The sequence below is a fragment of the Amblyomma mixtum genome, chromosome 1 (genome assembly GCF_055824585.1).
Source record: "Amblyomma mixtum isolate Tamu chromosome 1, ASM5582458v1, whole genome shotgun sequence".
In the NCBI taxonomy this organism is placed as follows: domain Eukaryota; kingdom Metazoa; phylum Arthropoda; class Arachnida; order Ixodida; family Ixodidae; genus Amblyomma; species Amblyomma mixtum.
This window is the reverse complement of record NC_143012.1, coordinates 30031432-30059387: the sequence shown is the minus strand read 5'-3', so window position 1 is coordinate 30059387 and position 27956 is coordinate 30031432. Positions and strand designations below refer to the sequence as shown.

General features: G+C 49.5%; 1 protein-coding gene across 1 annotated transcript in view; it reads right to left on the bottom strand.

Annotated features, from left to right (window-relative positions):
- LOC149365928 (phospholipid-transporting ATPase ABCA3-like) overlaps nt 1-26056 on the bottom strand; it is a 53641-nt gene extending 27585 nt beyond the window's left edge. The window contains exons 1-7 of the mRNA XM_089569451.1: nt 25607-26056; nt 22123-22320; nt 13319-13501; nt 4477-4614; nt 3105-3363; nt 1317-1505; nt 575-759 (exon numbers count right to left, since the gene is read on the bottom strand). Of these exons, the coding sequence (XP_089425577.1) occupies nt 575-759; nt 1317-1505; nt 3105-3363; nt 4477-4614; nt 13319-13501; nt 22123-22320; nt 25607-26056 (1602 nt within the window). The remainder of the gene's footprint in view (nt 1-574; nt 760-1316; nt 1506-3104; nt 3364-4476; nt 4615-13318; nt 13502-22122; nt 22321-25606) is intronic.
- Nucleotides 26057-27956: the final 1900 nt, after the last annotated feature.

The window sequence follows — 27956 nt, the reverse complement described above, 5'->3', positions numbered from 1 at the left end:
AGGACAGGCAATTGGCCAGGTCAACGCGTTGTTTTGGAGCCAGGCGTCTCATACAAAAAGCTTATACAAGCATAAACGTGGAGAAGAAACAAACAAACAAACAACCAATCTGAAAATCATTGTAACAGGTGTGGTCATTCTTTTTCATCACAGACAGAAGGACCAGATGGAGATAAGAAATAGGAGCAGACACAGAGTAGAGCGGAGAAAAATTGGTAGTGCCTTAGAACATTAATCAGCGATGGATTTCAGAAGCCATTTAGAAGAGCGGTAGTGCGACCTAACAATGCGATTAAGAAAACCTACGGCGCCAGCGCTGAACGCGAGCTTCTTTTTTCTGTGAATCGATCATATTAGGCGCCGAAATGCAATTCCGCGCTGTGACGTCATGCTACGCGCCGTGACACCTGCGGCCGGCTCCTGGGCGATTGGCGCTGATGTAATACCACATGTGCTCCGCTTCTTCACGGGTTACGTGTGAAACTACACGGCAAAGGCTCCGTATAATAGCTCTCGCTGTAAAACGCTTGATAGCTTATCCTCCTCACTCTCACAGGCGCATGCAAGAACGCACCCTGAAAGGGAAGTACCAGGGCCTGGCAATCTTTGTCCGACTGCAGTTTGTGACGCCGTCAATGTACCACAGGAGCACCATCAGCACCAAGCTGGACAGAAAGCTGACAATCATCAGCTGGAGGATGGTCACGTTGTCGGGCGTGAGAGACTGGTTGCCAAAGTTTCCGAGTCCTCCTCCTTCCTCTGCGACAGCATTAAAAGAAAGGTGTAAGGAAACGATGGGGCGTAGCCGGACAGCAAGCACCACAGCCGATCGAGATTTTGAGGCCGTTTTCCCCAGCCTTAAGAGAGTTACGGCGCTCAAGCATTTTGTCGAAAGCGTTTGCCGCGTGCATCATTGTGTGTTTTACTGCGAGGTTCTGCAGAAAGCCGCGGTTTTCGTGTACCAACACGCTCTTAGATGGAGAAGAATCTTAGGTGGCTATAATCAGTACGGAGTACTCTACTGTGGTGCCTTTCGTAACTCAGGTCTAGTAGGAAGCAAGGAAGAATCACCAAGGTGGACGTCAGGCGTGACATGAGCGGTGAGGGAGGTTGTAAGGCTTGAAAGTGTGGGTGCGGTGTTGTTGATACTGTCGGAGTGGACTGGGCAAAGAGCAGTCATGTGATCAGGCACGGGAAGTAGGGTTTGGGGTGCGGCTAGCGCGGACGACGCCGACTGCGACGACATCATTACCTCACCAAAACGTTGTCCGTACAGCTGTCGCAGTAAAGGAAGGAAGTAGTAAGGGGCGGCTCACCGAATCTCTCCAGGCGTTCGATGACCATCCAGCACCAGTGGAGGAACATGCCCGGAAAGGCGGAGGTCATCAACTTGCTCAACCTCGAGGTGAGATAGTACCCGAAGCCGTACGGGTTCTGAAGGAACAGGTACGGCAGCATCAGGGTCAGGAACCAGTACACGGACGACAGCAGACCAGCCAGACGTGCTGCGGGAAGATTGAAAAAGAGTGCGATTAAATTATACCGCGATATTGATCGCTTAAGTTTGGACTGAGCGCACACTTCTTATGCGGCGGACCAGCTACCTTTTGAAGTCAATCACATTTTTTCCTCCTCATGATCTGCCTATTCCTATGTTAAGTTTTTCAGGCCTAGAGCACGAGTACCAACTGGTCCACACTAAAGAGTCATGTGAAAAATTAATACATCTCGGGGTAATCTGCAAGAGATTGTGGCGTGTCAGTGAGTCGTGTTAAATCGAGAAGTCCAGAAGCTTCAAATGAATACGGACGCAGCAATAAAGATGTGCGACAAGGAGCTCGCGGCGTCCCGACGAGATGAAAGCAAATATCCCGACAAAAGCTTGTATGACTTCCTTTCACATGTGCCTGCCTAAATTATGGCACTAAGGTCGAGGGGAAAAACAGGTCTAGACCACTAGACAAGCTTACGTGCGTCCGTATTCCTCCTTAAATTCGAGTCAGCGCTCGTCTTTGTGTCCTCTTCCTTTGTCCGTCGTTTTGTTTCGCGCTGTTCCCTCCCACGATGTATCAGTACAAACTCGCCCAGTTATCCATCCTTCTTAAATTTGTGTCAGTACCAAAGGAAATACAGACTAACCTCACATTTATAGCCTTGTAAAGTTTTACAGTAGAGTGTTATTGAGTTAGTTGTTTCATATTAAAACTGTGTTTCCTTGAGGTGCCACCAACCATAGATGTGGGTACACGTTAGGAAAAGCTAAACCACCCTACCGCTACTCGGATACTTCCGGAAGTCTAGCCCAATAGCTCAGTCAAATGCGTGTCTTCACATTTCGCTTTGCCCAATACCTCAGTCATGCGTGTCTCCACACCTCGCCTTGCCCAATAGCTTAGCCAAATGCGTGTCTCCACACCTCGCCTTGCCCATTACCTCTGTCAAATGCGTGTCTCTGCACCTCGCCTTGCTTTGCCCAATACCTCAGTGCAATATGTGTCTCCACACCTCGCCTTGCCCAGTACCTCAACCGAATGCTTGTCTCCGGACCTCGCCTTGCCCATTACCTCTGTCAGATGCGTTTCTCCACACCTCGCCTTGCCCATTACCTCTTCAAATGCGTCTCCACACCTCGCCTTGCCCATTACCTCTGTCAGATGTGTGTCTCCACACCTCGCCTTGTCCAATACCTCAGTAAAATGTGTGTATCCACACCTCGCCTTGCCTAATACCTCAGTCAAATGTGAGTCTCCACACCTCGCCTTGGCCAATATCTCAGTTAAATATACGTCCACACCTTGCCTTTGCCAATACCTCAGGGAAATGTGGGTCTCCACACCTCGCCTTGCCCATTACCTCTGTCAAATGCGTGTCTCCCCAACCCACAGTGCCGATGAATATACCCTCGACCAGGGCAGGAGCGCTGGCTAGGGCAGTTGGATAAGTGTTGAAGAGTGAATAAGGGCAGGGCTACACATCACACACATTCCCCCTGCGTATGCCTTTTTTGTAAAGTCCGTGCCCTTATTCGCTCTGCAGCACTTACTTCGACGCGTACCAACTTGCCCACATCAGTATTTCACTCAGGACAGAGTAGCCGCACTCACTGCTGTCGAAGAAAAGCGAGAACAGCATGCCGTGCACGGCCAGGGCGCTGCCGAAGAAGAGGAGAACGGCATAGACGAGCCCCGGGTTGGTGGCTGAGATGAAGGCGTTGCCGAAGTGGTCGACCAGCATGCCGTAGAGGAAGAAGAGCATGAACGCGCCTATCAGGGCCACCGTGATGAGCATGCTGATGTAGTGGGAGAGCCAGTAGGACACGCCCCCCACGCCGTAGACGAGCTGCTGGGCACGCATGCCACTCGCCTGCGGAGTGGGATGCAAGACTACAGTTACACTTCAGGTCAAGTGAGATTACAAGGGTCAAGTGTAATTACATCTCGAGGACCTGTCAGTGGTTCGGTCTCGTGTTAGCATTTAATACAGAGTAAAAGTAGTTCCAAGCGCACGCCAGTGGATCTCCAACATACCCAAGCACCACAGCTAACCGGCCCAATATTGAAAATATATTGGCACGGGCCGGTACTATATAGGACCAGAATAAGACCATCAATTACCAATATTGGGCCAATTATCTGTGCTGCTTGGGTGGCTCTGTTGCTTTATTGCTTGGGCAGCACAGGTAATTGACCCAATATTACCAATTGATTGTTTTTACTCTGGTCGTTTGTAGGACCAGCCGTCTCCAATATATTTCCAATCGTGCCCCCTGTTTTGCTAGGGATTTAGAGCGCTACGAGGATGACACTTAGCAGATATTGTCATTTTTTGCGCATACCTTCATTACTTTTAAATTCGGCACGGCCGAAAACGATGGTGATCCTGTACGTCGACCGCCGAGCGCACACGCTACCGTCGCCATCGCCGACTTGCATCTGCTTGTGGGCACAAGAGTGTCCCATAAGCAGTTTTCTTCGTTGACGTGTGCTCGCTCGTTTTCTTTGTGGACCGCCTGCCGTCACCACATCGCGACATTATTCAAGGTGGAGACTTTGTATTCACGGAAAGCTTAGCTGTTGGTTTAGTCTTTAGTGCATGATATGGAATTTAGAACGATTGGCGCATGGGCTTCAGCTGATTCAGACAGGCAAAGATAGTATAGCTATGGTGCATATTCTGACAAGGTGATCAAGCGAGACCGCGAACGATGGCTTCAGTGTCGGTCATTTCAAGCATGAGGATATAAGAACAGTTTCGTTAACATTACCGCGGTACGGGCAAGGTCACATGACTTGAATCTAAACGTGCTCCACGCTGGCTCTGTTTAGCTTTTGCTCAGCGCGGGAAAATTATACCTGCATTTGCTGCCTGCACTTCGATCTGGAGTACTGCAAAAATGTTTACTTCGCCTGTTGAAAGATATGGCGCTTGTATCGAGATTGATTCCATGTAAGATGCATGTGTCCGTCACTGACTCACCCTCTCGTCGACGATCTCGGTGACAAAGAGGGCGAAGGGAATCCAGAAAGCGATCACGAAGCGGATAACCACGCGGGCATAGGTGGTCGGGAAGTCCTCCGGATAGAGGCTCGGATAAGGAAACCGCTGCAGGCTCACCTGGGAAGAAAAGCCGATTACCTGGTCACTAACTTGACAAAACATACAAAAAAGTTACAGGGTTTAACCGCGGTTATACTGAAATGTCGAGCGATAGCATCTTGGCAATGGCCAGGGAAAAATTTGGAGGTAGCCATCGTGTCGGGCACGTTGAGCATCACTTTTGGTCCAAATCGCACATGGTCAAATTTCGGGGGTGTACCGGGCCAGATTTGAAGATTACCACCGTATCGAGCAGATTCAAATAAACTTGGACATCGATTTTGGTCCATATCGATGAAGGGAAAATTTCGGCGGAAGGGTGGGCCAAACCTGGGGGGTGGGATGGCCAGCATTTTGGAAACGTCCCGCGTCTAATTTGAAGACACCATCGCATTGGCCATAGTCAAAGTATGCTTCGGCATCTGCCTTTAAGGCTATTGCTGTGAAATCGCTATGTCCGAAGGTCATTTAAATGTCATATACGAACACCGGTCTGAAACTCGAGTTTTCAATTGAGTCGGGCTAATGTTCTAAAAATACTTCACATTTAAACAAGAATATGAGGGAAAAAAAAGAAATCCGACTTTCCCTGTGGCCAATATGAGAGTGTTCAGGGATCATATGACACCAAAGCGAGGACAGAAGGAGGTGTTAGCCGCCTACGGTGCCTAGTAGTGACAAGAATTCTGGGACACAGACACAACATAAAATCTGTTTGAAGAGAATATTTTTGTATTCTGAAAGCCCTAATCTTATAACCGCATAGCTATATCAAGATAGCGGTTGCAATCAAGACATCAAAATTAGACCGTTATTGTCAGATAATTACGCCCTGTAATTTGTCCCCAGAGTAACAGCTGGTTACCAACAGGCGTTACCAAAATGACTGCTGTCAAGATTAGGCAAAATGTGGAGAGGTTTCGCATGGGTGTGCCACAGTTTCTTCTCGCTCTATGGGATATCGGCAGCAGGCCATCTTATTGCACCACATCGTACACGTGCGCCAGCTGAACACCGTAGAGTCTGATTCTCGTTGGGCACAGAGCATCAAGTGACCTAGATTTGGTTATGTAAAAGAAACCTTGATGCAACGACGACTATGCTCTCATTGTTACGTCTGAGCATCAAACCTTTGGGGACATCTTAGAAAGAGATGGCATTTTAAAATACCTGTGTTGCATGGATTTTTTCACGGCATTCCAACCTGGCGCGCTGCACTTCGTAACGATGTGGCCAGTACCTGTGGCGCCATCTTTCGTACAGTTGAGGTAACCTAAAATGTACCGTAATTTCCGGACTATAGCCCACGCGCGCTGTATAGCCCACACGGCTTGTCCCCTCTACCCACAGAACAAAAATCGGCAGAGTGTGGTGACGGCTATTATTTTCGCAGGTATCGAGACTTTTTCTGCATGCATACGCTTCTTGTCTTCCGGCCTGTGGGGGTGAAACTGCCAGCAAAACACAAGGTATGGAAGTTAGGTGGCTAGGTTTCCATTGCATTATTTTCATTTAAATGACATGTCCGGTGAACAACATACCTCGAAGTCAAGGTGCCAATAAGTGCTATTGAGCTCACGTATAAAACCAGTCAGCTGTGCGAGAGTATTAAAAGCACAGTGTTAGTTGTTTGACTGTACGAAAAGAAAAAAATTAAGGTGTCCGCCTTAAGGTTATGACGCGATAGCTCAATGGGTAAATGGTCAATGAAGACAACGCTGTAATTTTTTTTTGTTAGTAAAATCAGATAGTTCGGCGTGAGAGGTGCATTCCCTAGTAGCACAGTATGTTACTGCAACGTTGCAACAACATTGCCAATGTTGTACTATGTTGCGCTAACATTCTTCAACATTAGATAATGTTGCTGCAATGTTACCAAGCAACATGCTGATAACGTTGCCCTAAAGTGGTCTTTTCACATTGCAGCAATATTGTCAAATGATGAATAAATGTTGAACCACATACGATGGCATTGATATAACATTCATGCTATAGGTTAATTGTCTGCCCTCTCGGGCTATTTCTGAAGCCCAAATAGAAAAGCCGGTACCAGATCACTTCTACTCACCATGACAGTATTAATTTATTTATTTATTAATTTTTACTTCGAGGGCAAGTTTGCATGTGGTGTGTATGCAAATGGTGAGCAGTCCAAGTGTACTTGCACTCTGTGACACTAATGTAGAAAGATATATTTCTATCTAAAATATTTTTAATGAGCTGGAAGTACTTTGTTTTTCAATTAAACATGCAGACAAAATTAAAACTGCCGAAGAAATCTAGTTCTGGTTTCACTGACGCCCCGCAGTCTAATGGCCATGGAGATCACTATCACAAATCCAAATCCAAACCGCGGCCGCGCCGCGAGCCAATCCTGCGATGCGCGCTCATCGGAGAACCTGCGTTGCGTGTCAGCGGCAGTCGTGGCAAGATATTCACGTGTTTTGTTCTTCTAGTACAGTTTTTCTTGCGGTCGCCGTGCCCGCGCTGCTGTGTTTCGTTGTGGTTTCACTGGAATTCAGCTGAAACAACAAAGGCTTGCCCAGAGGATGACCTCAATGGTGAGTGATTTCTAGACTTCCATTGTTGTGCTGTGACTTGTGTTAATTCTTCGTGATAGTTTCATAAAGTGTTACATTCGTTGTATCATGAAGAGAATGAAGTGTTCGCTAAGCGAAGTGTCCATTCAGCAACGACGCCGAAGAACAGCGGAGGTTGTTCACGACGAACTAGAAAACTGTTTTTCTGTTAGGCTTGATAATGGTCATGGCAGCAGATTGTACGCAACATGAGCAGAACAGTATCAAGATGCCTTTTGATCGCATATTATTTTATCCTCTTTATCAGCGCCAGGCGAGGACGCAGTTGAAAGCCGCAGTTCTCACTTGTCGGATTTTAGCACCGCTAGCAGCATCTCTGACATAGAAAGGGCAACATAGGAGTTGTCGCGGATTTCTGACAATAAGGAGTTCGTGGTTTATGAAGATAGGATGACACTTGAGTCTGGTGCCGCTACTCAATGTCTAGAGCACGACTTGCGCGTGTGGGCAATTAATAGCCTGCTTCTCACCTGCATTCCCTGCTTAAAGTGCTGAAGCCATACCATCCAGAGTTACCCACGGATGCTAGAAAATTACTAAAGACGCAGAGGCATACTGATCCAGCAGTGATGACCGATGGTCATTACCACTACTTTGGAATGTTTCGTTCTCTGGAAGAACATTTGCATGTTCCTTAACGTCTGCACTTTGTGCGAGGGCATTACACCAGTTCTCATGCATTCTACTGGAAGATAGCATAAATCCAGCGGCATTTTAAGCAAGGAACCAGAATTTATTCTTTCACTCGAAACTGACGCTGCTGCATTATACTAGTCTTTGCCTTCTCATTCCCAATCAGATGTATACCCTTATAACCAACATTTATGGGACTGTGCAGCGATTTGCGCCAAGGGTAAGAAAAGTGAAATATTCATTGGTATTCAATCATCCTTCATCATCGTCAGCCAGACTATACCCACTGCAGGGCGACAGCCTCTCCCATATTCCCCAAATTAGTTCTTTCCTGTGCTAGCTGCATACACTTGACCCCTGCACCCATCATCAGTTTGTGATCTAGCTTATGTAGCGCAGGAAGAATCGGCCGTTAGCAACTTTGCCTTTCAAATTGTGCACAGCAGTGAGACTGCAAAAGACTATAGGCTGGGCCTGCCCTCTTCGCTCGGTTTACTTTGTCGGCCACCCGCCATGGCACAATTGAGGGAAGACAAAGGGAGTGATGTGCAACCACCTCCAGCTGGCTACGCCTTCATCTATAAACGCCCGAGTGGGTTTAAGCAATTGAATGGCCGTCCCCATGGCTGACACCAGTAGGTCCGCTTGTAAGGCAGGATTCAAGCGAGACAGCAGCACTGGCCATTGCTGTGAGGTGCGGGAATGGGAATTTTTGTTTGTAAATTATTTGCTTGCGTTGGAGGAATTTTAGGTGGCATGAGTAGTCGATGTCTTTTATGTAATGAATGCATTTTTTAGCCACTTTCAGAACAATTTGTTGCTCAGGCTGTTAAAATATGCTCGCGCTCAAACCAAAATAGTAAAAAAAAAAATGCCCTTAAGGGCATTTTTTTTTACTATTTTGGTTTGAGTCAAGTGACTGGACATAAGTTCTTTAAACAGAGCTGTCCAATGTCTGTGTTCCTTGAGGAGTGTAGAAGATTTGTTATTAGACGTGTATGCTTATATTAGGAAATTTTTGGTTCTTTTTTTTTGCAGGGATGCAGCTTCGCTTGTGACATCATGAATTAGAAGAGACCATCATCGTGAGCAGCTGGAGGCTACCAGAAGACAAGCATATTTTAGACGTGCTAAATTGTTCAGGCAAATGTTGACAGTACTTTAAATTTGTAGTTTTCCAGTGCAACGGTGCATGACCAAAGAAGGGAAGAAGGATACTTGAAGAAAACAGCGCAGCAACAGGGACAAGAGAGAAGATGAGACAGGCACTGACTAGCAACTGAAGGTTTATTGAAAAGGAACGCATAAAACATACTCTCTTCACAACCAAGAGTGCGCGCATGAACTGTGCGAATAACACTGATAACCTGTCAACTTCAGTCATGGTGGTCAGGATACAATAGTTCACAATCATGAACAAGGACGGACAGTCTTTCATGACTGTGAACTGTTGAATCTTGACCACCATGAGTGAAGTTGAGAGCTTATCAGTGTTGTTCGCGCAGCTCATGTGCGCTCTTGGTTGTAAAGTGAGTATATTTTAAGTGTTTCTTTTCAATAAACCTTCAGTTGCTGGTCAGCACCTGTCCCATCTTCTCTCTTGTGCTTGTTGCTGCGCTGTTTTCTTCAAGTATGTACCAACTTCCCGTTTTACTGAAGTTGGGAAGAAGGATAAAACACAGCGCTCACTGACAACTGGTTATTTAACGGCACAGACACTGCTTAAATGCCCTCAGACCAGCCCAGCAGGAAAAAAACAAACTTATCACACCTTTATCATAAAAACTATGAAAGAAACATCTTATCTGCATTATATGATACAATTGAAGTATTGCTCGCACATTGTGAACCAGCTTTTTTAATATGATGCGTCTCTTGTCGCTTCACATGTGGTTTGTGGTCTGCTTCTGCTAAGGATCTTTGCACTTGAAAATCTCTGTACAATCACTGCAGTGCTTGACAAGTTTGGAACCTGTCTTCATTCTTTAGATCTCTTGCATGCAGATTGCATTTACGGGCCCCTAGCATTTTGCCTCCATCGAAATGCAACCACCACGGCCAGGATAGAACCCGTGTCTTAACAGACCAGCAGCCGAGCACCGTAACCACTGAACCACCGCGGCGGCTCATGTATCTGTGTGTGTGTGTTCCGTAGGGCTGGAAAACTATGCACTTAAATCAGTGATGTTAAACAGCCCAACAACTAACTCTGCTGTTCATAATACCTCTGCTCCTTGTTTCTGAATGGCCAACTAGGTTGAACTGCTACTTTGTTTATTTGTTGCAATTTTGTGCACAAAATGAATGTGTTATATTTGGGAAATACAAAGTCCAGGTGGTGCATGTTTTCAAGGTGTGCTATTGTGTAAATAGTTTACTCAAGTGTTTTGTATTTATAACATGCCAGTTGAGAGGTGTGTGCACGTTTTCATACTATGGTAACGTGCCTAGTAACTGTGTAAAACATTAGCTCTGGTTCTTGTTCCCGAGTAGCTCACATGTGTACTGTTTTTTTTTAAATATTTGTTGCAAGTTTCTTTATGAAGTAAATAAATAAATCATATCCGTGAAAATGTAAGCCCACGTGTTGCATTTTTCAAGCTATGCCAATGTGTTTGTGTAAATGTTGAGTGTATTATAAGTCTGCTTCCTTTTTCGAAATTATATTTCTGTCTATTTAAATAAATCAGTCTAATTTTCAGAATAACCATGTCATGGAATCTTGTTGCATCTAAACGATAGGAGCACTGGTAGAGAGCTAATGAATGTAACATTTAAGGATTTATTTAGAGTAAGCGGTCTGGAAAGTATGGAAAAACAATGTGTTGTGCAGTGCAGTCTTGTATTTGTATTCTATAGCAAGCACCGCATTACTGTGTAGCAAGGAGTAATGCTCAATTGCTCATTCTTGTGACCTTCAGCTGCTGTAACCATTCTAGTATGATGATGCCATTGTACACAGTTTAGTCTTTCAAGAGATCACTTTATTGAGCAGCAGCCATTATTGGTCGCTGAAATATTTCAGTAATTTAGAATGCTGCCTGAATGTTTCTGAAACATTATGACAGCATTGCAGCAATATTGTAGTAACATTGTCGTGGGAATGTTGCATGTGTGCGAATAAAAAGTTGTATCAACATTAAGAACATGTTGTAGCAATGTTGCATTAATATTGTCTCCAGAAGTTGCTTTAACATTGACTGAAAGTTGATGTAACATTGGAGCAATATTGTCTCAACGTTGTCTTATGTATGTTGCCTTAATGTGGCAAAAAGAGGACGCTAGTCACGTTAAGGCAATGTTAGAAGGTAACGTTGTGGCCACACTGAGGCAACAAAGCGTGCTACTAGGGTTTATTGCTAAGGGATTTGGATCCGAAGTTGCAAGACTTTTTCCCGTCACTGTGATTCATACTCGGAAGTCTTTGACGACGAAATAGGAGAAAATTGGTGTAAACTGGCGGAAACGCGGACTCCGTGATTGCTCGCGGCAAGTGCTGCGCTGTCAAAACTCAAAACTACCGCCTTCCGGACGTCGAAGGACTCTATCACCCGCCGTCGCTTCGTTTACGCTCACACCAGCGTTACGATGGATCCCGTTCCTGATTCCGACAACGAAGTTCTCGCTAAGAACTGCATGCTGCCTGGACTTGAGTGACCTCAACCCCACACAGCATGCGATGCTTTCGAGGGCCGGTGCGGCCGGTCTGGCAAGATAGCCCGTGCGCCGAGCAGTCGGCAGCGTCGCTGTCACCGCTGAGCCACCGTCACGACTGATGTGTAGAGACTGGACGTGAGGGCACATTTAAATTTTGTAAAGATAGTATTCGTAGGCAGGGTTATGCAGCCTGGCGTCTTGGTGTATTGGCGAAGCGAACACGCCGAGTGGTGCGTTTGCTAACGTGGATGCGCTTCGAACATTAGCTATCCACAGCCGTTTTTCCTGTCGCAGGTGCGTGCCGTTGCATGAACTTCGCCCTAAAAGCACTGAGATGACGCAATAGCTTGATAGGCTAATGTCCATATATGCGGAATTGGTTATTCTCTACTTAGCATTCTTAGATCCCTGGGAGTCCCCATGCTACTCCAGGCGAGGCGCATGGTGCAGCGGTTAAACGATGCGCCACTGCCGTGCGATGGCAGGTGCTCCCAGTGGTGGGCATTGAGTGACCAATGTTTCTCTTCCCGAGAGACCAATGATCAACTGCCACCTGCCACAGTGCGCAGTTTTGCTTACTATCCGGTGGGTAGGTTGTTACGAGGCCGCAAGGTCACGTGACCTTTAACCCACTAGGCTGATTTTCGCATTTAGCACTGTCGCGTTAAAACCCACAGTACACCTACCCGAGATAACTTCGCAATCTCGTCTGTACACTTGAATCCCTGTAGTTCAGAGTAGAGATTGGATTGCAGGGACTACACCCTCGGTTAGCCTGACACATACCTTACCTGTGGTCATCTGATCTGCGCATTCCACGTCATGCCAGAGTTAATCTCCTCCACATAAGACAGCGTGGACTAACGTTTCTCCTCTCGTCCGTACTACTCCTTTCGTTCTCTCGTCTTCCACCGCCGCACCGCAGATTAATTTGAACTCCTGCTTCAGTTTACGGAGCCATTTCCCTCCTACGCCATGATCAAAGGAAGCGCTAGCTAGGGCTGACCCTCCTTTAATCATCACAGTCAGCCTAGCTACATCCACTGCAAGACAAATGTACCTCCCAAATCCTTCCAATTAGCCTTGTCCTGTGTCAGCTGCGGCCACTTTATTCCCACGATCTTCGTAATCTACTCCGCCCACCTGTCTTTCTGCACCTACTACGCTTGTCTCCTCTTGGAATCCATTCCTTGCCCTAAACGCACTAAGGGACTAGCTGTTTCCTTGCCTTCGCACTACATGCCCTGCCCATTCTTATAGTATTTATTTGTAATTTCGGCTAGGATGTCATCAAGTCCAGTTTGGTGCCTGAACCGTTCTGCCCTTTTCGTGTCCCTTAACGTTTTGCCTATCATGGTATGTGAGGTAGCGCAAAACGGGACAAGGGACAGAGAAAGACGCACACAACACAGGCAACATAGCGCCTGTGTTGTGTGCGTCTTTCTCTGTCCCTTGTCCCGTTTTGCGCTACCTCGCATACCATAAATCACCGTTACCAATTCGCCCAAGTTTCTACCCTTGAGTTTTGCATATCGTTTTCCTTTCCATCGCTGGCTACGCTATCGTCAATTTCAGTTCAACCCTTTTCATTAGCCTCCAGGTTTTTTCCCCTAGGTGAGCACCGATGAGATACAGGTGTTATATACTTTACTCTTGGGAAATGCTGGTAAATTGCTATTTATAATCTGTTAGTGCCTGTCAAATGTACTCCAGCCCATTCTTATTCTCGTGTAGTTATTTTCCTCTCGTAGCTTGGACTTGCGGTCACACGTTATCTAAATAGTCTTATTCTTCGACGATTTTTTATGCTTCTCTGCTCTTGAAATACTCACTTCGTAATCGAGGCTCTCGTTCTTCGCCTTACTGACGACTTCTATGAAGGCTTTCTCCACAGCGTACTGGATCGGCAGCAGGTACGTCATCTCGCTGAATGCATCCAAGTTAAGCGCAGCGGGCAGCATCAGGAAACGACGGTAGCGGACATTCACATCGAACTGAATATCGTGCACTCGAATCTGCGAACCCGAGACAAGAGGCGGATGCCCTGTACATGACAACGTATTTCTCCTCAAATTCACAACCCAAAAGAGTTTCAGCCATGTGTAAGGTCCGGCGTCTTGCGACATGCGACCGTTAAGATGTTTCTGCACCAGGGTGGTTACTGTGGTATGATACAACTTAACAAAACAGCAGTTGGTAAAACGACCATGCACCCTGAATAACTCCGCTGGCCTCGTAACCATAAACGAAGTCAGCTTTTTAATGCTTTACTATCTTAAACAAGCCAAGTATCAAAACTCAAGCCCTTATCACGTTTGTTTTTCTTGTGATAAGCTTCCTATATAAGTATACAAGAAAAGTTCCACCAACTGACTACTTTTCTTTTGCGGAGGAATTCTGTGCGGTGCTCCTGAATGTGGGCGGAGCTTCACTGCAGACTTAAGTTGTATCTGACTATACCTACTGTGCGCAGTAACAGCCTGTGGTGCCATTTTGAAGGTTAATTGCATCGTTGTCAGAAATCACCCTTAGAGCTTCACCAGGCCAGAGCTTTTGCTGTCCGAGAACGCTTACTCTGTAGGCCTAAACCTGAAACTTAGAGCCATGTTATTCTGACGCGAAAACTCTCGGCAAAAGCCAGAATTTTAGAGCCCGACATTTGCTGGAATCCTTTTAACCTACAGAAAAGGTCGCATATGCGTGTCAATGAAACTTCATTCACGTTGTACGCGTCGAAGATGGAATTTTGGAATGAGCCTCGCGGTTGCTGTCGGAAGGTATATGTACTATCGGGGACAAAAGTAGCATACTCCACACAGCGGGAGCCGGAGCAACGGAGAACTGCGGCATTTTGGCGAGCTAAAGCACGAAACATTGAAACGAGCCAAGCGACATGCCTGCTGGTAATAAAGGTCGCGCATTGGCTGTCTCGATCCCAGATGCCGCATTGCAACGCAGTTTTCCGTTGCTCCGGCTCCCGCAGCATGCAGTATACGACTTTTGTCCCCAATAGTACAGTCTTTGCCGAAAGTAACGGGGTACAGGTGGTTCGTTTCCTAGCCGCGTAGCGAAGCACTCATGGCAGCCCTTAAAGGGGTAGAGATATCAAATTCCAAGGTTGTACAAAAGACTGGCATACGTTTCCTTTGTATGTGAGGACCATAAGAGCGAAGTATTAAATTTAAGGGAGGTCTAGAACATATTTTAATTTCATTTTAAAGTTTGTGAAAATGCTCACTCTTGAAGTCTGAGGCATCGCTAGTGCATCAATGTGACGTAGGAACAGAGAAGAAAACACAAGCAAGTATTTCCTACGTCATTGCACAGTTTTCTGACGTACGGGACCAAGTTTTGCGGTTTCGCGGCCTAGCAACCTTGGTTACGAGTGCTCACGAGTCTTTTTTTTTTTTTTTCTGCACGCTCGCGAGTGCGATGATGCTTTACGCCCGGCGTTGCCGCAGGCGATGTCGTTGCCGAAAGATCCACTTTTGCAGAGGCATATTGCCCGTGCTCTAATGTAGGAAGCATTCTCTAGTATCATGGATGTTATGTATTTTCTTGTGCGAACGTGAAGTACGCCGAGCATGCCGGCCGGCCGGCCAGCCAGCCTGGATCCCGTCTGCCGGCGTCATAAAAAGGAGCTAAAGTGTGTTCTTGACGTAAATAATAAACCCTGGGATAAGAAATGTGAAAAATGTGTCATTTTTGAGGATCGCTGACGAATACTGAGCTGCTGGCAAAGGTAACGACTCTGCTACGAGCAAACTTTTTGCCACAACCGCCTCGCAGCTGCCGCTGGCCCGACGTTGCGGTCCGGCTCGCCTGGCGCCCGCTCGCTTCGCTGCTGAAGACGTCGTGGAGATTTACCATACTATTATTTTATTGTGAGATGATGCTGTTGACAGTAAAGCGATGTGTAGAGTAGGCCTTTTATTATAGCGCAGGCGACTTCCGAAGCGCCGGCCGCTGCGACTTCGATGTGGAAGAGGCTATAGGCCTAGCGACGACCACGGCAACCAGGCAGCAGAAGAGCTCGTCGCCCGGTGATGTGTTCTCCAGTCGGAGTCTGAGGCAAAACTGTTTATTGAGCGAAAGCGTACAAGCGGGGCAGACAGTCGGTATAGAGAGAGTGAGTGCAGAGTTCAGTGTCCGCGTGTAGCTTCGTACATGCATATGGTACGTGCCAGGACCGAAGAGCCGCGGAGACGCGGGGATGAGGTGTTGAGCGAAATACGATGCTCAGGCCAGACAGAAGGTACCATACGGGAAGCGGCACTTGGAGCGGCAGTAGTGTGATACACAATTGGAGCGGCAGCACCACGATACACAACACTCCTCCCCCCTTAGACGTAGTAGTCTCGGAGGTGAGAAGGAAACTTCCTCTCTCGGGCGGAGCGTCGAGGAACGGTGCCGGTCGCCGGAGGAATTCTGTCGGAGGTATCCGCGTTCTCTGAGTTGGAGCGGCTGTGCCCGGGTTCAGGTGAGTCGGCGTCTGGCTCGGTCGAAGTGCTAGCGGGTTGTTCGTCCTGGTCTTCTGACTCTGAATGCGGCTCAGGCAGTTCGAGTTCAGGTGCACGGTGAGGAAGATCGGGTAGGTTATAGTCCCTCTTTCTAAGGTGGTCGACGTGCCTACGCCAGGACGTACCGTCCAGTAGTTCGACTTCATAGGACACTGGTCCTTTGCAGGAGCGGATGATCGCGGGAAGCCACCGAGACCCATGAGGCGAAAAATTCCTAGCAAAGACCGAGTCACCAGGCTCAAACTTGCGGGTTGGTGCAGCGCGGAGCCTCCGCGACAACTGGTCGCGTTGCGAGTTGCCTTCCTGGGAATCAGGGTGCAAGTAATCTAGGGCGGACTTTAGCTGACGTGAGAACAGTAGCTCCGCCGGGCTTCTTCCTGTAGTCGTGCAGGGCAGCAAGTGCTGCTGGAACAGGAAACGACTGAGCTGAAGTTCGATGTCGCCCCCTTTCAGTCGTTTAAGAGCTTTCTTCGTTTCCTGAACGAAGCGTTCGGCCTGTCCGTTAGAAGACGGATGGTAGGGTGCGACTAAAGCTTGACGAATGTTGTTCCTGGCGAGGAACTGCCGGAATTCAGCTGATGCGAATGCAGAACCGTTGTCAGATACGACGACGTCGGGAAGTCCGTGTGTGGCGAACAGCCGTCTGAGTTCTCGGACAACAACTGCAGCTGAAGTTGTCCTCACCACAACGACCTCTAGCCATTTTGAGAACGAGTCCACGACGATGAGAAATATCTTGCCCTGGACTGGTCCAGCGAAGTCCACGTGCAGCCTAGACCACGGTCTCGTAGTCTGTTCCCAGGGATGGACTGCAGCGCGGGGTGGAGCATTCCTGGATTCTTGGCAGGTCTTACACGCACGGACGGTGTTCTCCACATCGCTGTCGAGTTTCGGCCACCAGACGTAACCTCGCGCGAGTCCCTTCATGCGAACGATTCCTGGGTGTGATGAGTGAAGTAGCTCAAGCACTTCCATGCGGAGTTGCGGTGGAATCACGACTCGGGAACCCCACAGAATGCAATCACGATAAGCGGAGAGTTCGTCGCGGCGCACGAAGTAAGGTTGGAACTGGTCCTCTACCTTTGCTGGCCATCCGGTACGAATCCACTTGAGTACTCGCGACAACACACGGTCCTTCCTTGTCAGCTGAGAAATCTTGGATGCATTTGCAAAGGCTTCTGGGGGGTTTTCGAGCAGCAGGACATCTGTCATAATGGGACTTTCGGCATTTGTGGAGGGCAGCGGCAGGCGGCTGAGTGAATCAGCATTGCCCATTTGACGTCCCGGTCGGTAGATCAGCTCATAGTCGTACTGTGCGAGGAGTAAATTCCATCGAAGCATCCTCGGTGAAAGTACGCTAGGTATTGGACGACTGTGATGCAGCAGGCCCAGCAACGGCTTGTGGTCAGTGTAGACCTTGAAGTGTCTGCCATACAGATATTGGTGGAACTTCTTGACACCGGAAACGACAGCCAGAGCTTCTCGGTCTGTCTGAGAGTAGTTCCTTTCGGTCGAGCTCAAAGTACGGGAACCGAATGCAATTGGAGATTCTTGTCCGGTAGAGTCTTCGTGACTAAGGACAAATCCTATGCCGTAGGCAGACGCATCGCAGGCAAGCGTGAGCGGCTTGTGCACGTCGTAGTGGACTAAGACATCGGATGTCTGTATAAGTTCCTTGGCGTGCTTGAAAGCGTCGGCTTCTTCTTTGCGCCATCTCCACGTCTGATCCTTTGCAAGCAGACGGTATAGAGGCTCGAGGGCGTGAGCTGCACCGTGCAAGAATCTGTTGTAGAAGTTTAGCAGTCCGAGAAAAGACTGAAGTTGCTGCTTGTTCCTTGGACTGGGAGCTTCTTTAAGGGCTTCGACCTTTTCTTCGGTCGGATGAATACCGGCAGCGTCAATGCGGTATCCAAGGAAGGTTACTTCCGGCATGCCGAAGGTGCATTTCTCTCGGCTCAGACGAATGTTGTCGTCACTTATGCGTTTCAGCACATCTCGCAGGTGTTTGTTGTGCTCGTAGGCATCTTCACCTCCCACTATAATATCGTCCAGGTACACGTGGACCCCAAGTAGTCCCGAGAGGAGCTCTTCCATGTAGCGCTGAAATATGGCTACGGCGGACGACACTCCGAACGGCAGGCGAGTAACTTTGAACAGTCCCCGGTGCGTATTGACTGTTAGCAGATCGGCTGTGTCACTATCCACGGCAAGCTGCTGATAGGCTTGATTGAGGTCTAGTTGTGAGAATACAGTGCACCCCGCAAGGTTTGAAAAAAGCTGATCGATGGTTGGAAGAGGATATGTTTCCATCTTGATTGCTTGGTTAACGGTGCTTTTGTAATCACCACACAGCCTGATCTTGCCGTTCTTCTTAACGACGCAGACTACCGGTGTCGCCCATCGGGAGGATCGCACGGGCTGGTAGACGCCTTCCTGTACAAGAACGTCGATGGCTTCGTCTACCTTGGGCAGTAGAGCCACCGGAACTTGACGTGCTTTCCTGAAGATGGGAGCGATTTCAGCCTTGAGCTCGATACGAACGGATGGTCCCTTGCTCTTCCCTAGTCCTTCAGCGAAGACTTCTGGGTATTCAGAGACGGCGTTCAGCAAGGTTAGCGGAACTTCGATTTGAGATGCGTGGTTTATTCCGCAGAGCGATATTCCCAACGCAGAAAACCAGTCTCTCCCCAACAGGCTGGTGCCATTTCCTCGGACAACGAGAAGTTGAAGGCGAGTGCTCTTCGTTCTGTATGAGACGGCAACTTCCAATGATCCCAGAATCTCCAAGCTTTCCCTTGTATAGGAGCGCAGCTGTAGAGAGGATGGCCTTAGGTCTTGCCTTGAGAGCCGAAGTTTCTCCATGGTCCTCTCGCTGATGATGGTGCAGGCGGCCCCGGAGTCAACCTCCATGGTTAGAGGCCTACTGTTTATCAGGACGTCCACGCAGACTGCCGGAGAAGTGATGGTGTTGGCACCACTCGTAGACTTGCGGTCTTGGAATTCGCGATGAAAGCTGACTGATGCCGTAGAGTTTACGTCTTGAGCTGGATCAGCTGATTGCAAAATATGATGGTTGCGTCCACGAGAGTACTTTTTTTTGCGAGAAAATTCCTTTCGGTGTTGACCAGGCTTGGAAGTTTTTTCTTTTGCTGCCTTCTTCCTGCAGGCCTTCTCCAGGTGACCTTTGTTGCCGCAGTAGCGACAGATGGCGGAATGATAGGAGCAAGTACGAGCGTCATGCTCACCGGTGCAACGCCAACATTGATGACTCGGAGGATGGTTGGCGGGCTTGACGTCCGGGCGCTTGGGGTTCCGTTGCAATTGATGCGTTTCTGAGGGGACCCTTGAGCGGCGAACCTCTTCTGTCTTGGCTGCTGCTTCTTCCGCAGCACGTGCCAGTAGGATGGCCTTCGACAGCTTGAGGTCCGGTTCAGCCAGGAGACGTCTTTGGATAGGCTCTTCACGCAGGCCACAGACTAGGCGGTCGCAAAGAAGTCGATCCAGCCAATCCCCGAACTCGCAGTGGCGGGCTAACAGTCGAAGAGCGGCGAGATATTCCGGCACCGATTCACCAGGTTGCTGGTCTCGCTTGTTGAAGCGGAATCGTTCCATGGTGACGGACGGTTTCCCGATGAAGTGGGTGTCGAGCAAGGAAACGATTTCTGAGAAGGGAACCTCCGAAGGTGCCTTGGGTGCGCACAGCGAGCGCAGCAGAGTATACGCGTCGACGCCGCATACACTGCAGAGGAAAGCCCGTTTCTTCTCATCGGACTGGATGTCGTGGGCTTGAAAGTAGAACTCGAGGCGTTCTAAGTAGACTGGCCAGGAGGAAGGCTCGGCGGGCGAGAATTCTCCGATCGTGGCCGAAGGCAGAAGCGCTGCCATGTCGACGGACGTGCAGGGCTGGAGCGGATCCAGGAGCTTTGCCTGAGGCGGTCAGCTATTGACTGCAATTGCGCGCTGGGGATCACGGCGATCCCGTCCTCGTCGCCAGTGATGTGTTCTCCAGTCGGAGTCTGAGGCAAAACTGTTTATTGAGCGAAAGCGTACAAGCGGGGCAGACAGTCGGTATAGAGAGAGTGAGTGCAGAGTTCAGTGTCCGCGTGTAGCTTCGTACATGCATATGGTACGTGCCAGGACCGAAGAGCCGCGGAGACGCGGGGATGAGGTGTTGAGCGAAATACGATGCTCAGGCCAGACAGAAGGTACCATACGGGAAGCGGCACTTGGAGCGGCAGTAGTGTGATACACAATTGGAGCGGCAGCACCACGATACACAACACCCGGAGCGCCCGCGAGCGATGCCGTTAGCTCGAAACATAAGCAGGCATGCTTTGTCGCTGCTCGAGCAGTCTTTCTGAGGGACTGCTGTACGGCGGCGAAGTGCGACACCGGTTGCGGGCGGAGCTTGGGTAGAGCGGCGCAGCGATGCTCACCGCTCCGTGTCCCTGCTTGCAGTGGGGCGGCAGTTCGCAAGCGACGATCAGTGCGGCGCGTCGGCCAAGTGGCCATATGGCTTGATGAATGTTGCTGCGCGTGCATTATTTGTCTAAATAATGATTGCACTTCCCGCTCTGAGCTCGCTACTTGTTTTTGGTCGGTGAATGTTTTCGCACGGCCACCGATATGCCCAAGGCACGTCGGCCAACGGGTCTCGTTTTGGTCGGCGGCGTTGTCACACTAGGACGACGCTTGGTCGTTGGGGCGTCGTCGTCGTCGTCGGTGCAGTGTGACTGGCTAGTCGGGGAACGACCAGGTTGGCCGACGCGACCGTCGGCGTCGCTGTCGAGTCGACCTCGGGGTCCCGTCGGCCTAGTGTGAACGCGCCTGAACTGCGCGCTGGTCCCAGGCTGCCCTAGTCGTCGCTAGGCCTAGGTGGTCTCGCTTCCGCAGTTGACGGCGTTTTGGAAGTCGACTGTGCTATAATAAAAGGCCTACTCTTCACATCGCTTTAGTGCGAACTCGTCCCATTATAGAAGATAAGTTCGATTTCCACGACGCCTTCATCAATGGAGCTAGCAGACGAGCAGCGCGCACGAAGAAGCAGCGTCGAGCTGTCGGGATGGGACAACGTCGGCGTGAGGTCGGCGCTGTTGTCGGCAGAGTGTGACACACGGGTCGGCCGACGGCTGCTATCTCGGCGACGCGACGGCGATGCGCTCGTCAGGCGACGACCGGTGCTCGGTCGGCGTCTGCGCAGTGTGACAGACGCGCCGACGGCACGAAAATCGCTGCCGCCGACCATCGCCAGACTGAAATCGGCCGATCGTCGGAGTAGTGTGAACGCGCCTTTACCATTTGACGTTGTCTACACGCTCGGCGTTCGCTGGCACAATCTGAGCTGCGTCGGGCCTGACGCCTGCCTCCTCTTCGGAATCGCTGGCCAGCGGATCAAAAATGAAGTGGTTGTCGGGGTTCGAACCGCGGCGTCTTCTTCCTCGTCTGCGTCATCCCGCGATTCCTCATAATCGGTGTCTTCGCCGAAATAAAACTCTTCTTTCCGACTCGGAGCTGTTCGACTTGCCCTCCGCCCGGCTCTCCGTGTTTACGCGCACCACGTGCGTGTCAAGCAGACGAAATGCCTACACGTCACGGCTTTCCGGACCCACGTGACAACGCATTGTCTGGTTTTTGACGTCATGAAAGAGCCTGGCAAAACCTGGCAACTACGAACCGAAACTGCTGGGTACAAATAATACGATTATTAATTATATAATGCGAGTTCATGCTTCTAAGATGGTGTTCCATGCTCACTGAATCGCTACGCATTATTTACAACCCAGAGATACAACACAAAAATTTGGTGTCTCTACCCCTTTAAGCTCTGATTCTGTGTAAAGAAAGGTGAGACCTTGTCCTTACATTATGGCACCGTTCGGTCTTTAGGGCTGCTCTAAATGCTCCGTTGTACGGTTGAGAAGCAAAAACCTGTTGCTCGGTTACTTTTGGCAAAGGGGGTACATATCAAGCTTTCATCCTGTAGAATAATGTTTTTCAGGGCACTGCTCTTTCCAATAGTTTACTTCGTATTATATCCTGGCTTAAACTAGGAATGGATTCATGGTTCGGTCTTAAGAGTGCAGGGAGATACCCCAGGGAGGACACAGCTATCGTACCTCATAGTACAGTTCCCAACGTCCAGCTTCGTCTTCCTCAGAGGCCGAGTCATCGAAGGCGGCTACTGGAAGCCGTGGGCTTCTCCTAGGCGACACTGGTGCCGTGTGGAACACGACCGCAATGAGGCTTCCTGGAGGAGCGTCTTCGATGCTCTTGAAGTAAGGAACCACATCCTCATGGTCTTTCAACGGATGCACCTGCAGACGCGATGCTTGCAGTTACTTCCCTGTTCGCCCTCTAGCAGTCATCTCCGCCATTGAATCAAGAGCTGTCGCATCTCAACTTCAGTACTATAAATATACTGTCAGTCCGCTTTTTTCACAACACGTAGCGCCCTCTGGGGTGTGAAGAAAATTCGTCTGCTACTGGTTGAAAACAAACGCTCGTGAAAAACGCAGGCGCCATCTGGCTCCACGAGGAGCAAACTGCTCCTGAGAATTGGCCAGTGTGAACTTGACAGCTGCTGCTATCTGTCGCATGCTCCTGCCACTGACATGAACTGCGCATGCGCAATAGGAGCAGCCGGTTTCATTTTAAACCAGTGGAGCTGGAAGAGAAGAGGCGCGCATGCGCAGAAAAGCCGTGTGAAAAAGGCGGATTTCTAGTTTTGACCATTGACTGTACCGTGTGCTCGATATGCTTTCCCTTTATTCTAGACGTAAGACGCACTGTTTTTCGCAACGAGTTGGGCCTCTCTTTCATGCGGTGCGTCCTTTACCTATGCTTGTAACGTAGTATTAGTACATTGCACCCGTAACTTACAGAGCCTTGCAACTGCACTTTCTAAGCACTTCATTCGCAAAAAAAAATGTTTGTTCCGACGTTACGGCCCTGCCCACTTAAAGCGCCGTTCGCCAACATCCTAAACATTCGAAAAAGAGTAATGTTTCAGTGACTGAGCACATACATTCGCATCGACACACAGATACAATCCAGTCACACATACGCTTTTGACAGCCATACACACAGAGACATAGAGACAGACAGACACACAAAAACGTTGTCTGCAGTGGCACGCGCACACACAGACAGACAATATACAAGGCGGAAAGGCAGAGAGACGGATATACCATTATGCAGGTAGAAAAAATTTGAGGGGGCACTAAAGCTCCGCCTTGAGGGTATTACGCAATTAATTTACTGGATTAACGCCCTGATATGCGGAATTGGCTGTTCTCGACTTTACGTTTACAGATCCCGGGGAGCCCTCGCACCACTCCAGGCGTATTGGTGCAGCGGCTAAGCCGTAGCCCTGCGATGGCAGGCGCTGCCATTGCTGGGGCTTGCGCGGCCCAGGTTTCTCCCCCTGGGAAACTTCATGCGACTAAACAATAACCTGCCACGGTGGTCAGTTTGGTCACAATCGGGTAGGATGGCTGTGAATGACGTCACAAGGTGACGTTACCTAGGTTGCTCACCTAGGTTGCTTATCCACGGATTTTTCGCTTATAACGCTGACACCGACGACGACGCCGGAATTTCCACACAGCAGGAGCTTTGACGCTGTCCCGTTAAAAATGTCTGGCGGTTTAGCATTGCTAAGCACGAAGTATTATGCGAAAACACGGTGGCTAACCCAATTTCGGGGGCTGAACCATAACTATTTTGGGGGTGTCCCATGGTCGGTTCCGAACGTGTGTGAACTCAGTCGAACAGATTTTATGATGTGGGCCACCCAAATTTTAAGGTAGCGCCAAGCCAATTTTCCGTATGTCTCAGGTCTGTTCCGAACGTGTGTGAACTAAATTTGCAAACCTTCAGGGGTGGGCCACTCAAATTTCGGGGGTGGTCAAACCACATCTTTAAAAGTCAGTTCATTCCATTTTGATGTTTTAGGCTAGTATTCCACCCGAGCACACCCGGATTCACCGGTAGTCAAATTCGGCCAACGTATTTCCAAGGGAAAATTTTGGCTAGTCCATGTCATATTTGTGCACAGGCAACGTTTGGTACGCGCTATACTACCTCTCAAGAGCCCACAGTTCATGTTTCGTCGATTTCGGCCAAGGTCACTTCAAAGTCGAACTTCGGGTGGTCTATTCCATATCTGCGCATGCGCCACTTTGGGGACGTGCCATACTACCAGTCAGGAACCCACCATTCAATTAAAAGCCGCCGCTGTGGCTCAGTGGTTTTGATGCTAGGCTGCCGACCCGCAACGCGCGGGTTCGATCCCAGCTGCGGCGGTCGCATTTCGATGGAGGCGAAATGCTAGAGGCTCTTGTACTGTGCGATGTCAGTGCACGTTTAGGAGTCCCAGGTGGTCGAAATTACCCGGAGCCCTCCACTACGGTGTCCCTCATATACAGAGTCGCTTTTGGAGGTTAAACCCCGTAAGCCCATCATTCAATTTTCCTCAATTTCGGCCAAGCTCACTTTAAAGCCAAATTTCGGGTGGTCCATGATATATTTGGGCATTGACCATGTCAGGGTATGCCAATCTTCAGGGCCGTTACCAAATGTATTCACAGCCGTTTAAAGATCCGCTACAAATTTAGTCACGTGACCCGCCAGAAGGCTTCACCCAACCGACGGCTTTAGCCGAGAAAGCAGCTAGCAGTGTTTTAGCTCTAATATATAGGTAGGCGGAGAATGTTTCGGATGAAGTTCTTAAATATATCGATATCTGGAAGGACAGGTAGCCCCCAAAAATTTCCGACGATTACGTCACTTCCTAATGCGAAATTTGAGCGCAGCTTCTGCTGTTTCAGTTTTTCGATGGGTTGAGGCAAATAATTTCAGCAAGGCACGCATGTACAACTACAGCAACTTGTTATTTTTTACATATTTTCCTTCTTTAAAAAACACTCCACGACCAGTTCTTGATTGTCATGAAGGAAGCTTTGTGGTCGGAGATATAGACAGACATATGCTCGACTTGCTGCACCAATGCCTGCTTCTCAAAGACGAGGTCTGTGCAAGTATTTCGCGAGGTTGTCATAGCCGCGGGAGGTGTTACGAGCGAGAGGAACGGGATGTTCTCCTGCATAATTAAGTGCCAAGAAATTCCTGTTTGTGTACATTAAAGTCCCCATGCACCCTGCCATCCTGGTGGGTGGCAGTTAGTGGTTGATCGCAGAGTTCGCTCACTGTTATCAGCGCTAACGCATACAGCCCACATCTCACTCTCAGCACCCCACGTACCTATAAGCGCGATTCATGTGTCCACTGACCGAAGGAGCCAGTTATTCACACTTCCTTTCCTTAAAATGGCACAACTTTGTTAATGCCAACGCGTGCGGCGCACATCTGTCACCCCCGCCACGTATCTTAAAGCACTGTTGAGGTGTCCACTGTTCCAAGAAGGCTGTTATGCTCCTTTCCTTCGATTTCCAAGCTCCCGCTCCATTGGTCTCGCAGCTTAATGCATGACTGCGGTGTCCACTGGTGGTTACAACGGACAACGGCGACGCCGCGAAACGCAGAAACGGGCGCCAGAGAGCTATGCTCTGAAAAGAGGAGTCGCTCGGTGGACCACATCACCTTGGAGATGTTGAGCATGGTGGCCGCGCTCTCTGCGATGGATGCGTGGTAGGGCTTTCGGGGAACATAGCAGAGCTGCTCCACGCGTGCGCCCGGCCCGGAGAGCCAGCCGTCCAACGGGTGCCGGGCATCGAAGAACCGGGCCGGCATGCGCCTGTCGCCATGCTCTCGGCGGTGCCACGGAGTGTACCGGGGCGTCGACCTCCGCTGCGGCTCCTCCTGTTCCCTGGTGGTCGTCTGGACAAACTCGGCGCTGTCGCCCGGCGTGGCGGTGGGCCACAGCTCCACCCCGTGCTGCACTATGGCCTCGGGCTCGCCCGGCATGTCGCTGTTGAGCGTGTAGAGGACGACCAGCGCGAACGCCGCCTGGCCGATGAAGCCCGGCAGGTGCCGGCGGAACTGGCGGACGGAGACATCCTTCCACAGCAGAAGCACCAGCTGCTTCAACATGGCTGCCGCTGGAGAAGGGTGCGATGCCGCCTTCTGCGAAGAAAGGGCAAATCGGTAATCTTCCATTTCGATTCAAGCTTAATTTTCGATGAATGTGCTATGTTGCACAGTGCACTCGAAACACAAATAAGCCTATATGGGAGTAAGAAGAGATTAAGCTGGTAAGAACAACGCAGCGAGCTACGGAAAGAAAATTGATAGGTGTAACGTTAACAGGCCGGAAGCGGGCGGAGTGGGTGAGAGAACAAACGCGCGTTAATGACATCCTAGTTGAAATCAAGAGGAAGAAGTGGCCAGGGCATGTAATGCGAAGGCAAGATAACCGCAGGTACTTAAGGGTAACGGAGTGGATTCCAAGAGAGGGCAAACGTAGCAGGGGGCGGCAGAAAATTTGGTGGGCGGATTAGATTAAGAAATTTGCGGGAATATGGTGGCCGCGGCTGGCGAAGGACAGGGTTAATTGGAGAGACATGGGAGATGCCTTTGCCCTGCAGTGGGCGTAGTCAGGCTGATGATGATGATGGTGAAGCTGTCCTCTATATCGTATCCGCTTGAATAAAAGCGGTGCGCTAAAAGACAGCTTACTCCCTTTTTACTCCTCTCTGTTCAGAGTGTAGGGCACTTGTAGGATATGCGGTCGCCCAAAATTTTCGAGTAGCGAAGGTAGCAGTTCCTATCTTCTTCAATAGATCTGGAATCGTGGCGATGCATAGCGAGCTACACGGCACTGCACAAACGTAAATGCGTTAAGCTCTCGACTTTTGACAAAGGCGGCACGCAAAGGTGGCAACCAGCGCAGGAAAACGGGAGGCAGAGGAGGCGACGACCAGCGGCAGAGTGAATCTTCGACAGCGTGCGTTCGCGTCCGTGAACATCGGAAGTGAAAGGCAGAAGAAAAGAACGAAGGGGAAAGAAGAATGAGTCAAATACTCCACTCCTTGTACTTACATGAGTGCGTTTGTATCAGCTACGCACCCTGGCCAATCCCCCACCGTGGGTATGTGCCATTAAGCCTGAGGACATCATCATCATCAAAGAAGCACCAGGAGAACGCAGTGTTGAGCGCTGACCTTACAGCGACGCCTGTGCGAGTTTAGTCCTTTTTGGGGATAAACCGCGGCCATTACTCCCTCGAAAGGCAGACATCACTCCTTTAGAGGCCAAGTACAGAGTTGCATGAGATGCAGTGTCTCTACGGGCTAACCCTTCCTCGCAAGGACTGAGTGGTGCCGCTGACCTCAAATTCGGTAAGCGTATCTTGACTGCGACATACACAGCCGTTTGCCGAAACAGCCTGCGACCGCCGCGTTAGTCCTTGGGGCGTGTGTCCGCTTACGTGTTGCCGAGTGGTCCACGCAGGACCGACGCAGAGCTGCTGGAAGAAGGGACCTGTTTTGCCGAGCGTGCACAAACGGATGCAAGAGCGCGAGCGACGCAATGGCACTCGTGAAAGCATTCGTCTTCTTCGACGTCGCTGTGGTCAGAGCTGCTGGCAGTCTTATTTACTTCGTCTTTTCTAGTTCTTATTCAGCTGCGTGAGCATACTTTTTATTCCATTTATTGTGTGCCCTCCCCCCCCCCCCCTTCCCCCAGAAAGTGCCTCTAGACCCAGGGAATACTCGGCCATACTACAAAACTATAGAGGCAGAAGAATGCGATATCCCCCACCACACAAATCTCTCAGCAGAGAGGAAGCTGTCACTTGGAGACAATTACAAACAGGCTAAAACTGAAGCCCAAACAAATACCTTAGTACAAACAGGCTCTTTCCCAAACCTACATATACTAAACAAAATGTACCCTACGATATACACGGACAAATATCCCTGGTGCGACGAAAAACCCACTCTATACCACATCACATGGGCCTGCCAAAACATACACGTGGTCCCCAAAATAC